Source organism: Eptesicus fuscus, chromosome 3, assembly GCF_027574615.1.
Source record: "Eptesicus fuscus isolate TK198812 chromosome 3, DD_ASM_mEF_20220401, whole genome shotgun sequence".
NCBI lineage: Eukaryota > Metazoa > Chordata > Mammalia > Chiroptera > Vespertilionidae > Eptesicus > Eptesicus fuscus.
Window position 1 is genome coordinate 23,966,427 of NC_072475.1, and position 13,637 is coordinate 23,980,063.

Below are 13,637 nucleotides of genomic sequence, written 5' to 3' on the forward strand. Positions count from 1 at the left end.
AGGTGTTCCGCTCCGGGCACAATGTCCACTTGGCACACTGTAGACCATACGAATGGCTAGATGGGTGGATGGACGGACGGAGGACGGATGGACGAATGAGCTAACGACCGAATAAATAAACTGCCCAACCCCACCCTGACCCCGGCGGTGGGCGCCATCAGGGCACATCCTCACTGTACTAGCTGGAAAGTGGGTAGCACTACTCGGCGCTCCGACAGGAGGGGGCGCTGCAGGGCGGAGGGGTGAGGGCTGGGTACTGGGATTTGGGGGCCGGGGCGTCGGAGACCCGGAACTGAGGGGGTGGCAGGGGGTCAGGCGTGCCCGGAGGGGGGGGCCCTATGCGGCGGCGATTCTGCGCGAATTTTCGCTTTCGCTTCGGGCCGGGACGGAGGCGGCGGGGCCGTCCCGAACGACTGCGGCCGGGGCCCGGGGGAGTTAATCCGAAAGCGCCGCCAGCCCCGCGGGCCCAACTCCACGTGTCACCGAGAAGCTGAGGTAGAGACAGACAGAGAGAGAAAGCAAGTGATCTGAGCCGGGGAAAGTCCTGCGCGCCTCCGGGCAATTATAAAAATGTGACCCCTGGGCCGGCTTCCAACCACCGCGCTCACCTGCTGCGCCCAGCGGTCCGCGCCCGCTGCTGTCAGTGCCCGCTCCGCGCCCGCTCAGCATGCGCCCCCCGCGCAGTGAGTACCCGCGGCCCCGGAGGCTCGGGCTCGGGTGGGGAGGGGCGGCGCCCGGTAAGAGGAGGCAGAGACTCGGGACCGCTCCCGGGGAGGCTGCGGACGAACAGCAGTTTCCAGTTAGAGGAGAAAGAAGGGAGGGGGCGGGAGACTTAATTGCTTGCTTTCCACGCGCTGAAGGGGACATGGGCTCTCTTGGTCTTGAAACAGCCCCTGGAGCTAAGTATTGTTATGCCCACTTCACAGGCGAGAAACGGGGGCGCCAGGGGGGGGGGGGGTGGTTTCTTTCTTTTTCTTTTAATATATTTTTATTGATTTCAGAGAGGAAGAAAGAGGGAGAGATAGAAACATCAGTGATGAGACAGAATCATTGATTGGCTGCCTCCTGCGTGCCCCCTACTGGGGATGGAGCCTGCAACCCTGGGCATGTGCCCAACCAGGAATGGAACCCTGATCTCCTAGTTCATAGGTCAATGCTCAACCACTGAGCCACAGGGGCCGGGCCGGGCCGGTTTCTTGCCCAGGGCCCCTCAGCTACAGCTCTAAGAGGGCAGATCCCAGCCGACTGCACACTGAGGCTTTGTCACCCCAGTGTTTCCAAAACACTGGGTGGTGAGTCTAGGCCAGTCACTTCCCCACCTGGCCTCCGTCTCCCACTAGTGACATGGAGACGTCCTCTGGTTGAGGTCTGAGTCAATACCCTTGTCTGAGCTCGTTGCGGTTCCTAGCAGAAAGTTGGTGTCTCAGCTTAGCATAGAGCACTGCCTTCCAGGGACTTGATGCATCATCGCTCAGGTGTTTCAGGGAGATTCCAGGGTGGAAGGAGGTTGGCGTCCCGCAGAGGTAGATGGGTGGAGACAACCGGAACCGGTGGAAGGGAGAGGCAGGCCAAATGAGGGAGACAACCTCAGCTGCCGCCCCGTTCCCTTCCAGGCCTCCTCCTGGTAGTCCCTCTGGTCCTCCTACATCACCTCAGCTTGGCCAGGAACCTCCCCACCGCAGCCACAGCAGGCCCTGGAACGTTCCCGTGCCTGGGCCTCGCCCAGAACCTGCTGAAGGCCGTCAGCAGCACGCTGCACAAGGTGAGCTCTTCCACGTCCTTGCTCCCCCTTGGCAGCCTCTCCGGGGAAGGGGCCTCTCCAAACCCCGGGTCACCTGCAGGGAAGTGGTGGGAGTTTGTCAGGGGCCTGTCAAGGGAGGAAGAGGGGCCTTTACAAATGGCCCGACTATTAGCTAAAGAGTCTCAATGAAATGGTGTCTCCGGAGAAAGCAGGAGTGGTAATAAATTATAACGGCATTCCTTTGGGCTGTGTCTACACGGAGGAAAGTGGATATTTACAGTGTCCCCTGTAGCCTGCCAACAGAGATGGAATTAATTGTGCCGGGCCCACACGGTTCCTCTGACACACTTATCAATCCAGCAAACCGTTATTAGGTGCGGCCTCCAGGCGCCGGGGGCCGCAGAGATGAATTAGACTTGCCCCTCACGCCGCTCGCCGCCTTCTCAGTCTGGTGGCTCGGTTGGTTGTCAGAGCAACGCGTCTCGGAGAAGCTGCGACGGGGCGCAGCGCCCAGCCTTCGTTTTCTAGGGAGAGAATTATCTAATTTTATTTACAGCTTCATTCATTTTTTTTTTTTTTTTAGGTTTCGTATTTTAATGCAAACAAAAAAAAAAAATTTGTTTTTTTTTTTCTTTTCAAAGTGCTCCAGGAGCTATTGCTTTTGCCAAGCCAGCAAAAGACGGATGTTTTCCAAGACATCCTTTTGCCTTCCTGCTCTCTAGTAAATCTGTCTTGAATATTTTTAGCCTGTTGTTTTCCGAGTATCTTACAATAAGCTCAGTGCCACAAGGCCTTCTGAAAGAACTCTTTTCTCCCCTTATCTTTCGTGATGCGCTGCCAACCGCTCTGTACGGCTCAATCAATCTTAATTAAAAAGGCGGCTCACCGGAGGCGCACTGCCGAGATAAGTGCCGTGGTTCCTGGAGAACGGTTCAATATGGGTAAAACGTAGGCGCTCCAATTTAAATAGAAGCTTTATAGGAAAAGCCCAGGTGTCGCACTAAAGGTCAAGGGGCTGCAGAACTCGCTCTGATGTCTTTTTATATCATTCCTGTGTCAGATTTGCCAAGAACAGGTGGCCAGTGCCTGCCCTTCACAGGCCGTATCCAGCACACAGATTTATAGAGTTTGGCCCATGTCTTGGATATTTCATTTCGATTTTTTTTTAGTTTGGTGCTATTGGAAAAAAAAAAAAAGTGGCCTTTTCGTAAAAGAAACCAAATTTCCAACTCCTCTTGGAAAGATCCCGAGAACTATAACCGTGGGCCCGCATTGCCAATCCTAACGTTTTACAACCGGCTCAGGCTAGTGGCTGCCCAGGTCTGCGTGAGCATCTCCAGGAATAGTGTATTCGTTTTTCTGTGTCTACTGGAACAAATCGCCACGAACGTAGTGGCTTTCACCAACACAAATGTATGATCGGACAGCCCTGGAGGTCAGAAATCCAAAACGGGTCTCCCTGGGCTAACATCAAAGTGTCAGCCACGCTGTAACCCTTCCTGGAGACGGGGGAGATTATTTTTTCTCGCCTTTCCCAGTTTCTAGAGGCTGCTCACGTCCCTGGGTATGTGTCCCCCTTCTATCTTCAAAGCCAACAATGGCCAGTTGAGTCTTTCTCGTGCTCCATCACGCTGACCTTGACTTTTCTGCCTCCCTCTTCCACTTACCATTGGGCCACCAGATAATCCAAGATAACCTCTCTATCGTGAGGCCAGCTGATTAGCAACCTTAATTTCATCTGCAACCTTAATCCCCCTTTGCCATGTAACAACATATTCTCAGGTTCCGGGGGTTGGGAAGTGGATTTATTGGGTGGTGAGTGTCAGCGGGGGTTGGAGGCGGGGGGGGGCATTATTCTGCCTAGCACAGATGGGGATTTTACTGTCTGTTCCCAAACATGTGCTGCACTCTCAAGCTTCGATTCACGGCTCATGTAGTTCCCTCTGCCTGAAATTCCCCCTCCTCTGCTGGCCAACATTCTAATCTTCCTATTGCAGATGTGCCATCTCTGGCGAAGTCTTTGCTTCCCTTTCCACCTCCTTCTCCGAGCCTTCATATCCTTCTCAGCTCTTCTCTCCTGCTGACCTCTCTCCTAGTCATGTGGGCACCTGCCTGTCCCCTTGGATGAACTTGGAGTCCTGGGGACAGAACATAGGCCTCCTCTTTGTCATGTTCCTTAGTGCCTGGCACAGTGCCTGGCACACACCAGGCTTGTGGTGTGGGAAAATGACCTCGATCTTCAATCAAAAAGTCATCAACTTCTTAAGATAAATTTCATTATTATATTCAACAATGCTTTCCAAGGTGCTTGTAAGATGACATGTGTGTGTGTATGTGTGTGTGTGTGTGTGTGTACCTGCACACCACAAATTAAATCTCAATTTGTCTTTAGGGTTGCATGTTTGTTATATCCATCAAGTTGTGACCTTAATAGTTCCCCAAGTTATAATTGAAAAAAAAAAAAGGTATTCATAAAACACAGGCGCTTTGGCAGAAGCAAGGAACGCCTTCACCAGGAGCAAGTGTCACAGCGTGACGGGGATTCTGATTAGCACGGCCCGCTGAAATGATTTATAGTGTTTACACAATGGAAAAGCATGCCATCCAGGGAAACACGTCCTAAAAGCAGAGGGAGAGAGAGTGTACATGACCTGTTTCCTTTTGTCTTCTGAAGACCCTGAATTTCTTACAGGTCAAAGGAATAATAGGTGTTTTGCTGTCACCCCAGGGTATGGGGAGCCAGGTACCGTATTCATATAATAAACTGGGTTTCTCCTTATGACTTTTACAGACCAGACAAACGTTAGAATTTTACTCTTGCACCTCTGAAGAGATTGATCATGAAGATATCACAAAAGACAAAACCAGCACCGTAGAAGCCTGCCTACCACTGGAATTAACCACGGTATGGACACCATTCCTCCCAAGCACATCATGCAATTAAAGGCTGTGCATCAGACTTCACCTTCTTACAAAAATGTGCATGTTTCTGGTCTCTACCATTATGAAACTTGAACAGATCCCACTTCAAAGTTAGGTTTGAGAAAAATTGATAAAAACAGATATGGTTTTTCACAATGTGGATATATTTAACACCACTGAACTGGACACTTAAAAATAGTTAAGAGGGTACCTTTTGTTAGTTATTAAACACATATGTTTGAGAGGAAAAGTCAGAAAACTTTATATTAAGCATTAATATCTTTGATGTGTAATTTTTTTTCTCTAGAATGAGAATTGCCTGGTTTCCAGGGAGATCGCTATCATAACTGTAAGTCAGAAAACTAAAAGTTTCAACCCATTTTATGAATTTATACCGTTGATTGATGTCTGATTATTTTTTCTTCTAGAATGGGAGTTGCCTGGCCTCCAGAAAGGCCTCTTTTATGACGGTGAGACACGGAACTTTTTCCTCAAATGCAATGGGGAGGAGGGGGGGAGGAAAACACTTCTAGCTCATCTCAATGGTTTCTTCCCCAATTTGTCATATCGCCCAGACCCTGTGCCTGAGTAGTATCTATGAGGACTTGAAGATGTACCAGGTGGAGTTCAAGGCCATGAACGCAAAGCTTCTGATGGAGCCTAAGAGGCAGATCATTCTGGATCAAAACATGTTGACAGCTATTGATGAGCTGATGCAGGTAAGGCCCTCATCCAATCAGTGAGAGCACCTTGTTCATGCCTAGACAGCCAATCAGAGTCCCAGATGAAGAGGTATACAGTCAGCCCTTCCTGGGTTGGGAGAGGCCTGAAATGCCCCCTCCTAAAGCCCCTACAGAGTTATAGCCTTGAGGGTGTCCTCTAGAGCAGCGGTCACCAACTGGTGGCCCGCAGACCACTGGTGGTCTGTGAGGTCCGAAAGGTTGGCGACCGCTGCTCTAGAGAAAGAGCAGGCACAAGCAGGACACATTTAGAAAAGCAGCCACCCATTTGTGGTATGCACCGGGCTCTCTGCAAATGTTTTCACACATTTTCTTAATGTCGTCCGCACAGCAACCATATGGGTTCTGTACAAAGGAGGAAACCGAAGCTTAGACAGCCACTTGTCCGAGGTCAGACAGCTTCCAAATGGCAGAGCCAGGACTTAAGCCCCCACCAAAGGGATCGCACTACACTTCTTGCCCACCTCTAAAGGCTCCAGGGCGTGCATGTGAGGGCCCACCTGCACATCTGCAAATTTAACCAGAGGAAACAAGCAGAGCTAGTGCCTGGGTCTGACCCATCCTGAACCAAAGTGTGAATGAAATTATTATCTACAATTCTGTAGATGGTAAGGTTCTTTGATGGCCTATCACCTGGGGAAAGCCACAATGTTACTCAGAGACAAGAACTTGGTTTATAGTTTCTAAGTCATCATAGCACACAATTCTAATACAAAACATAGGAATCCTATATAATAAAAGGGTAATATGCAAATCGACCGAACAGCAGAACGATGGGTCGCTGTGACACGCACTGACCACCAGGGGCAGCCACTCAGTGCAGGAACTGTCCCCTGGTGTTCAGTGCACTCCCACAGGGCTCATAGCTGGCAAGTGCAGCAGCAGTGTTGGTAGCCTCTCCAGCCTCCGCAGCAGCGCTAAGCCATCAGTCGGACATCCCCCAAGGGTACCTGGACTGCGACAGGTCACAGGTGGGCTGAGGGATCCCACCCCCAACCCCCACCTCCCAAGTGCACAAACCTTATACATTGGGCCTCTAGTATTCACATAAGAAACAGCAAGGTGAGTGCTTTGGTGACCAGGCATGGGATAAAAATACAATGTCAGAAATCATTGTCTGAAAAGGAATCTTTCTCTCTTTCTTTCTTTCACCAAATTACTTGTTTGATAGGCACTGAACATCATGTAGCATCAAAGAATCTTACCATCTACAGAATTGTAGATAATAATTTCATTTTCAGGACAAAGAGGTGATTTGGGCACTGGAGTCATTTCTACCAGTAATCAGACAACTATGCCAAAGCCATTGGTACCTCTGTGCCTCAGTTTCTCCTTATGTAAAATGGGAGGACTTGACCCACCCTACCTTTCTTTTAGGCTTTTTGTGAGAATAAGTGGGATTGGCAATCATTGTGCAAACTTAAGGTCTTGCTTTGAGTATCAGATCAAAGGGCTAAACCTGGGAAGTCCATTGCCAGGTTTATTTATCTGACACAAATTAGTTTCTGCAGTAAACACGTTTGTTACTGATAGAGAATATTGATCAATAGCAATCCATCACCTCCCTATTCTAAAAAAGACTTCAGCCCTAGCTGGTTTGGCTCAGTGAATAGAGCGTTGGCCTGTGGGCTGAAGGGTCCCAGATTCGATTCCAGATAAAGGCACGTGCCCGGGTTGTGGGCTCAATCCCCAGTAGGGGGTATGCAGGAAACAGCCAATCAATGATTCTCTCTCATCATTGCTGTTTCTATCTCTCTCTCCCTCACCCTTCCTCTCTGAAATCAAGAAAAATATATTTTTAAAAATACTGATGGTATTTGAAAGAGCTTTAAGGGTCTCTTCCAAGCTCAATGAAGATACATGTGCTTGGATCATGAGAATTTCTTCTTTCAGGTTCTGCCTGGCCATCTGGCTGGGAGAGTGGATTGGGTTTAGGGGATATAATGAGGGGGTGGGCTGCAGGCTCTGAGACACGTGTTGGCTTCCCCCATGTTTATGGGTGAATGCTTCAATTTTGGAATACCCTATATGCCATGCGCATTATCTGTCCTCCTAGGCCCTGAACCTCAACAGTGCGGCTGTGCCTCAAAACCACCCCCTCGAAGAACTGGATCTTTACAAGACGAAAGTCAAGCTCTGCATCCTTCTCCACGCGTTCCGAATCCGCGCAGTGACTATCGACAGGATGATGAGCTATCTGAATTCTTCCTAAAAGGTTCAGGTCTCGCCCAACCTTCAAGTCATTTGAACCAAAGCGATTTTTATAGCCTGTGCGGGAGGTGGTGGCTTGACCTGGTCCTACTTAAGCTAGTAATTTTCTTGTTGTTTACATTAGTCAACCACCCAAAAGTTGAACATGTAACTACTGTATTTAAATGGGTCCTTTCCTCGCGTATATTCCACATTTACTAGGGATAAGTTGTTTTTAAAGTTTTCATGAGCAAATTGCTAAAGAGGGACGTTTTCTTCACTGTGCGGGGGTTTGTTTGTTTTTTAGAAAAGCAAGAATTTATAAGCTATTTCTATATCAAAGTGTTTGTCGAAACACTCAAGCATAATTTATTTTAAAATATTTATTTATATAATGGTGTGTTCATGAAGGCATGTGAGCTAAGTTATATTTATTTATGTCCTATTTATTAAAATATTTATTTTCAAATGGATTTGAGAAATATCTGATGTTCTAAAAATAAAATGATGGAATTAAAGTAATTCTCATATTTCTCTACTGTAATTGGAGTACTTTCAGTGTTGAAATACACATGGTGGGGAAACTGGAAACACTGATGAAATCTGAACAGAATTACCCTGGAAAGACCGTGGCAATGTTCTTACCCATTTCCTAATGACTTCAATCGCCTACTTTAAGGGAGCCTGGTTAGGCTAGATACATTTTAATGCTGAGTCCTCGAGTGAGTTGCTTTATTTTTGTTCAACATCTGAATCTAAAACACAGGAGAATGTTTTTCCCTGCTAGCCACAGCCCTGTAACATACTGTGCACTAGACAAATACATAATAATACCCTCCAACTGGGAAAAGCATCATTAAGAGGCCTTCTAGTTAAATTATTCTAATTTTCATGACCCTTTGGGCCCGCAGGGGGAAGTTGTTTCTAAATTACAATGAGAAAAATTCTCCATTTGCTTTAAATTATATAGAACTTCTGCCTGAACCACATGGATAATTGCCTTGCTTTGGCTTAAGAGAAGTGCTCTTAATGACCCAAATATTAAATTCCATCTTTTTAATTCTCTAAACCACGTGAATTTTAAAAGATGCACCTGATGGAATAACATCATTTTAGTTCTCTGCTAGTCGTATTGTGCCCTTGGGAACAAACTATTTCAGAGTGCCCCCTCCCTGCCGCACCCCCTCCCACATCCTCATGTGAACCTCCCACCAGATGCCCATTCAGATCCCTGTGAACAGTGAGGGAAATGGGTTTGGCCACCCCATGTCCTCATCGGTGTGGCAAATTACTCATTTTTCAGATTCATACCCCATCTGATAGAAATCTTTGGTAAAGCTTAGACCCCCCCCACCTACCTTCTTTTCTTTAGAGATTCCTCCATAATCTGGAATGACCCATGAGTGACTCACAGACAGGAGTTTCCCAAATTCATAAGCCTGTTGACTTAATCCACCGTTTGGGATTATGTGGTTACTGTCAGAAACCACGTGCCAGCACGCCACCCTGGTGAACTGGAACATGATCGTTTCCCGTGGCAGGTGTGTTAGAAACAAACCCCCGGACGGTCGTTTGGGAGATGCTAGCAGCCATCTCAGCGGCTGGTCCCCACACTGCCGGACAAGAGTGGGTCGGGGTCGGCAGGGCTCCCTAGTAACCCCTCAGTAGCCCCCAGGAGTGCCCCGGCCAGAGCAGCGTCTGAATGCTTGGCCAGTGCAGGTTCCAGGTGAGATTTCCCTTCACAATCGGCCTCTACAGCCAAGGAAAAGTCTACACTCACTGAACTCCTCCAAGCTCCTCCCTGCCATTAGGTTTTCTTAGGGAACGAAACCATCCTTTAGCTTTTCCAACTCGCTCGACAATACGACGCTGCTGTCACTGCAGAGAGCGTGCCCTGTCTGTAGGCGAGGCTCAGGCCAGAGGTCACAGCGAGCAGCAAGGATGGGCTTCCACGGAAGGACGATGGCTGGCCACCTGCAGGCTGTCCCACTGGGAAAGACAGATGGACACTGTGATGGACACCGTGGTTGGGACAGACTGGATCTCAGTCCCCGGAGGCCCCAGGGCAGAGCCGGAGGTCTCGGTGGAGAAGCAGGAAGAACTTTGGAACCTGAGCTCAGAATTCAACCCCGGGGCCTCTAGTTTAGTTCCAGCAGCTACAGGGCCATTATCAGAAATGCTCCAACTGTATGAAAAAGAGCAAAGCCGGCAGCAACATCCAGGCTACCCGGCTGGGACCTGCCCTTCGGCCAGCAGTGCTCTGCTTCACCCAAGGCCTTGGGACAGCTGCTGGGACCACCGCCTCGTGACAGCACATTTAGACAAAGGCAACCACAGTGGCTTCCTTAGAAAACGGAGTGAAAATCTGCTTCCGCGTGACAAAGCCGGGGAGGAAACTTTTGCCCTAAAGAAATTCAATGAAATAACATGGATTCCAAATGTGCAGAACAATCCCATTAGAGAGCCGCACAGGTGAGGAACTAATACAGACCCACCGGGTTTAAAATAAAAGCACACCTTCCCATGGCCAGGGGTGGAAAGGAAACTCTAAAGCATCCCTGGAGTGAGACCTGTGCAAACTCTGGGTGCACTAGGTCACGGGGAAGGGGCGGGGTAGGGAAGAGGGGGGAGGGGGAGGGTAATACTCACTCAGCCTCTGCCCAAGACCTGGACCCCTGGGCACAAAACCAGCCAACATCCAGTCACAGCAATAGCAACCGAGGAGCCCGATGCTATCAGACACCACGTGTAAGGAAGTAAGAACACTGGGGAGGCCCATGTGCACTGTACAAATAAATGCAGGTTTATTTTTCTTCCCTTCATCCATAGTATGAAAATGGCTAGAAAACCAGCTGATATACAAAGCACCTCTGCAATTATGCTTTTCTTGGAAAAACAACTTATAAAAAAATAATAAACATTTAAAAAATTCAAGTCCTTTAAGTAGTTTACACTTCTGAATGTTAAAACTCCACGTGTTTCCTAAAATATAGTACAATTTAAAAAAAAAAAAAAAAAGACACAAAAAACTCATTAAAGTGACACTGATTTGAATTCCACAGGATCCCGGACAGTTAAAAATACGTTATTCCCTATAAAGTAAATTTGTTCTTCACAGGCAAAACAATAGTTAAAGTGTGTCTCTCTGCTTAATTCATTGAGATTCATTTTACTCTCCAGCTAATGACGACAGAAGACTAAGGGCAATTTATAGTGTCTTCCAATAAGTTAACAAAACATATCCAAAATGCTAATCACCACAGGCATGATTCTGGAAGAGTGACAATATCTACACACACAGAACACAGACGAACACGTCACCAATTTTCAAGAGCCAATGTGACCCACTGTCCCCGAGGGCGTGTCTTCTGCAAGAAGAGATGTCGGTTTTCCCGCGGTCCTGCGGAGGCCGTTTCTGAGCGGCGCTCCCCACCCCCAACCCCCAAAGTAAATGATCCCAGGGTAACAGTCCAGAAGGGTAGTGCTTGGCCCGGCGATTTCAGAAGGCTGATGAAACTTACAGCAACTCTGACAACGGATCCAGTTGAACTTGCCCGGTAAGGCGAGGAGATCACCTGTGAGCGAGCTTATCAACGCTCCGATGGGGAGAGGATGGCATTCCGTTCTAATCGCTCCGGGACCAGGCGGCATGATTGGTTTGACGGGTTAACGGGCCACTAACCCGAGAGGTTAGTAATGTGAGACGCAGAAATTAGACCCCACGTGGAAAGATCCACCGTACCCAGGGGCACGCGTGTCTGTGTGGAGGCTGAGAGAACGGGAACCTCTCTTCGTTATTAATGTCAACCCGACGAAAGCTAAACTAAATCGGTGCGAGTTTAAGCGCACCACCATGTAATTGCTAAAAATGTTCCAAACACTTGGTAAGAATTTCAGAGTCCACACTACTCCAAAAAAAGAATATTACCACATTTCTCACCTGCCTGAGTTGAGCTGTTTTAAGCACCCTTTGTCATGATATCTGCTTGGGTTGGCGAGCTGGTGGGATGGTGTGAGCAGGAGGTGTCAAAAAAGAAAAAAGAAAAAAATCTTGATAGTATAAAGGTGTTTCCTTCCTCAAGTTTTCCAAAATTTTACATTCTCTTGGCCCCTGGATAGTGTGAGCTACAGAGTGGCGGGCTGTGGAGAAGTTGCTTCCAGAGACTAGGTTCAAGGTCGCATGAAGTCGATACCCCATGACCAGGTGAAATGGTGCTTTGCAGATAAAAAGTTCCTGAGGCTTCCTTTTTCGGTTCATCTTCCAAATCTCGTGCTGCCTATAAGAAACCTGACAAAACAAAGAATTAAACAAATTTAGAGATTCATTAACGGGAAAAATGGGGCAAGTGTTGAGATAAAATCACTTGTCTATTTAAAAAAAGAAACCTGTGGGGAAAGAAAAAAAGGAATTCCTGGGAGCTGTTTGTTAGACAGACATGAGCAGAGCAAGGACGATGGTCCAGGTACAGAAACTCACCAGGCCAGGAGGCCCCGGCTGCCTAGCAACGGGCCAAACTGGGAAAACAAGAACCTCGCCCCCAGGGTAACCTGTCCTCCCCTCGCATGTCACTGGTCACGCGGTGTGGGCCCTGGGTCTTTCACGTCGCTGGTCAGGCCGTTTAGACCCCCTGACCTTTTCCTCCCTAGAGATAACATCTAGGCCTCAGTAGTATTTCAGCTCCAGGCCCAGAAAAGCAGCAAAACCAGACAAGTGGCACCACGGCTGCCTCAGAACCAGCTGCACTGACTAAAGACCCCCTGCCCTGCACGGACCCATCGCCCGAAAGGGTGGAGACCGCCACCCTGAAAAGCTGCTGAATATTCTACGAAGCCCCTCCCCTGAGGCCTCCCCTAAGATTTCCACCTGCAAGACAGAGATAGCTACGCCCAGGACAAAGGACCCAGTGCATGCTCTCCCCGCAAGGAGCAGGCCCATGTCATTCCTCCCCCTTCTCCTTCCCCACATGTATGTGTCCCCTCACCTCTAAGGGACCCCGGGAGACTTGCAACCAGGGGCAACTCATCCTGGGCTCACCCCCTGAACCTGTCTCCAAGGCCCCCTTTCCTCTGACTTCCCAGAGAGCCAAGGCGGCCCAGTCCAGGCCCTCCTACTGCTCCTCCGGGGCCCTTCCTCGTTCCACTGTCCTAAGTATCTTCATGCTGCCGTCATCGACCCAATACCCCCGGGCTCGGTGCTGTGCAGCTCTTCCCCATCCTCTTCTCCGTAAATAAATTCCACTTTCTGTAATCACCGTCCGAGAGGGCGATTTAGCCTGCCCACCCATCACTGACTTGAACCTTTCATTGCTGCGTTTCCTGAGCTTAAGAGAAGCCACTGCAATGTAAAGGTGATAAGATACTGAAATAGCCTGATAAAAATACAAAATTCAGCCAATTAACCAGGTATTTTGGCTTCAGGAGGGCATAAAATATTGGTAAATTTGGGGGGGGCGGGTATTTGTTTTTAACTGACAGATTTTTTTTCCCCCTATTTAATGAGATTGGACCAATAAGTGTTTACGATCCCTGTACTGCCAAAAAATGTCACAAGCCCTTTTGTATTTCTAATGTATCAGCAAATCAGGTGTCAGTGAGGTCAGGAGCCGATAAAAACAAACAACACACGATAACAACTTGTTACAAAGGGTTTGAGATGGATGTTCTGAGCCATCTGGTTATCGCAGTCCACAGCGCCTACATGCAAATGAGATCTCCACACGTGGGCCTCAGTAATCCACAGAATTTCAACACAGCCAAGAATAAGAATGAAAACCTCGACAATGAAACTAGCCATTCTATTTGCGTGAGGCTTCTGCACCCCAAGGCTCCTGGGGGAGTTCAGAACCCTTGCCCACCACCCCTGAAAGCATCCTGAGGGGTCAGTGAGTGCTTATAAACTTTCAGGGCGTGTATACACTTTACATCCTTTTTGGAATAAAAATTAAATTAGCATTTCAAATAAGAACCTCTCTCTGACTTACTGAGGTTTCTGAGAAGTAACACTGTATTTGTTAACTATGGCAACAATATAGAATAACCAACGT

At 48.3% G+C, this 13,637-nt stretch overlaps 2 protein-coding genes across 2 annotated transcripts in view; one reads left to right on the forward strand and one right to left on the reverse strand.

Moving 5' to 3' along the window:
• The first annotated feature begins 632 nt into the window (after positions 1 to 632).
• IL12A (interleukin 12A) lies at positions 633 to 8,056 on the forward strand. Its single transcript, XM_054711016.1, has 7 exons — positions 633 to 683; positions 1,614 to 1,762; positions 4,533 to 4,646; positions 4,971 to 5,012; positions 5,092 to 5,133; positions 5,239 to 5,382; positions 7,460 to 8,056. The coding sequence occupies exons 1-7, from the start codon at positions 668 to 670 to the stop codon at positions 7,613 to 7,615; spliced, it is 663 nt and encodes a 220-aa protein (XP_054566991.1). The 5' UTR covers positions 633 to 667; the 3' UTR covers positions 7,616 to 8,056.
• A 2,325-nt stretch (positions 8,057 to 10,381) lies between these two features.
• Positions 10,382 to 13,637, reverse strand: part of LOC114231795 (uncharacterized) — a 49,351-nt gene continuing 46,095 nt past the window's right edge. Inside the window, exon 17 of the mRNA XM_054713684.1 lies at positions 10,382 to 11,881. Within this exon, the coding sequence (XP_054569659.1) occupies positions 11,871 to 11,881 (11 nt within the window). The 3' untranslated portion in view covers positions 10,382 to 11,870. The remainder of the gene's footprint in view (positions 11,882 to 13,637) is intronic.

Coding starts and splice junctions, on each gene's coding strand:
- IL12A (XM_054711016.1), top strand. Junction 1,763..4,532: donor TCAGCAGCACGCTGCACAAG/GTGAGCTCTTCC, acceptor TGACTTTTACAG/ACCAGACAAACGTTAGAATT. Junction 5,383..7,459: donor CTATTGATGAGCTGATGCAG/GTAAGGCCCTCA, acceptor CTGTCCTCCTAG/GCCCTGAACCTCAACAGTGC.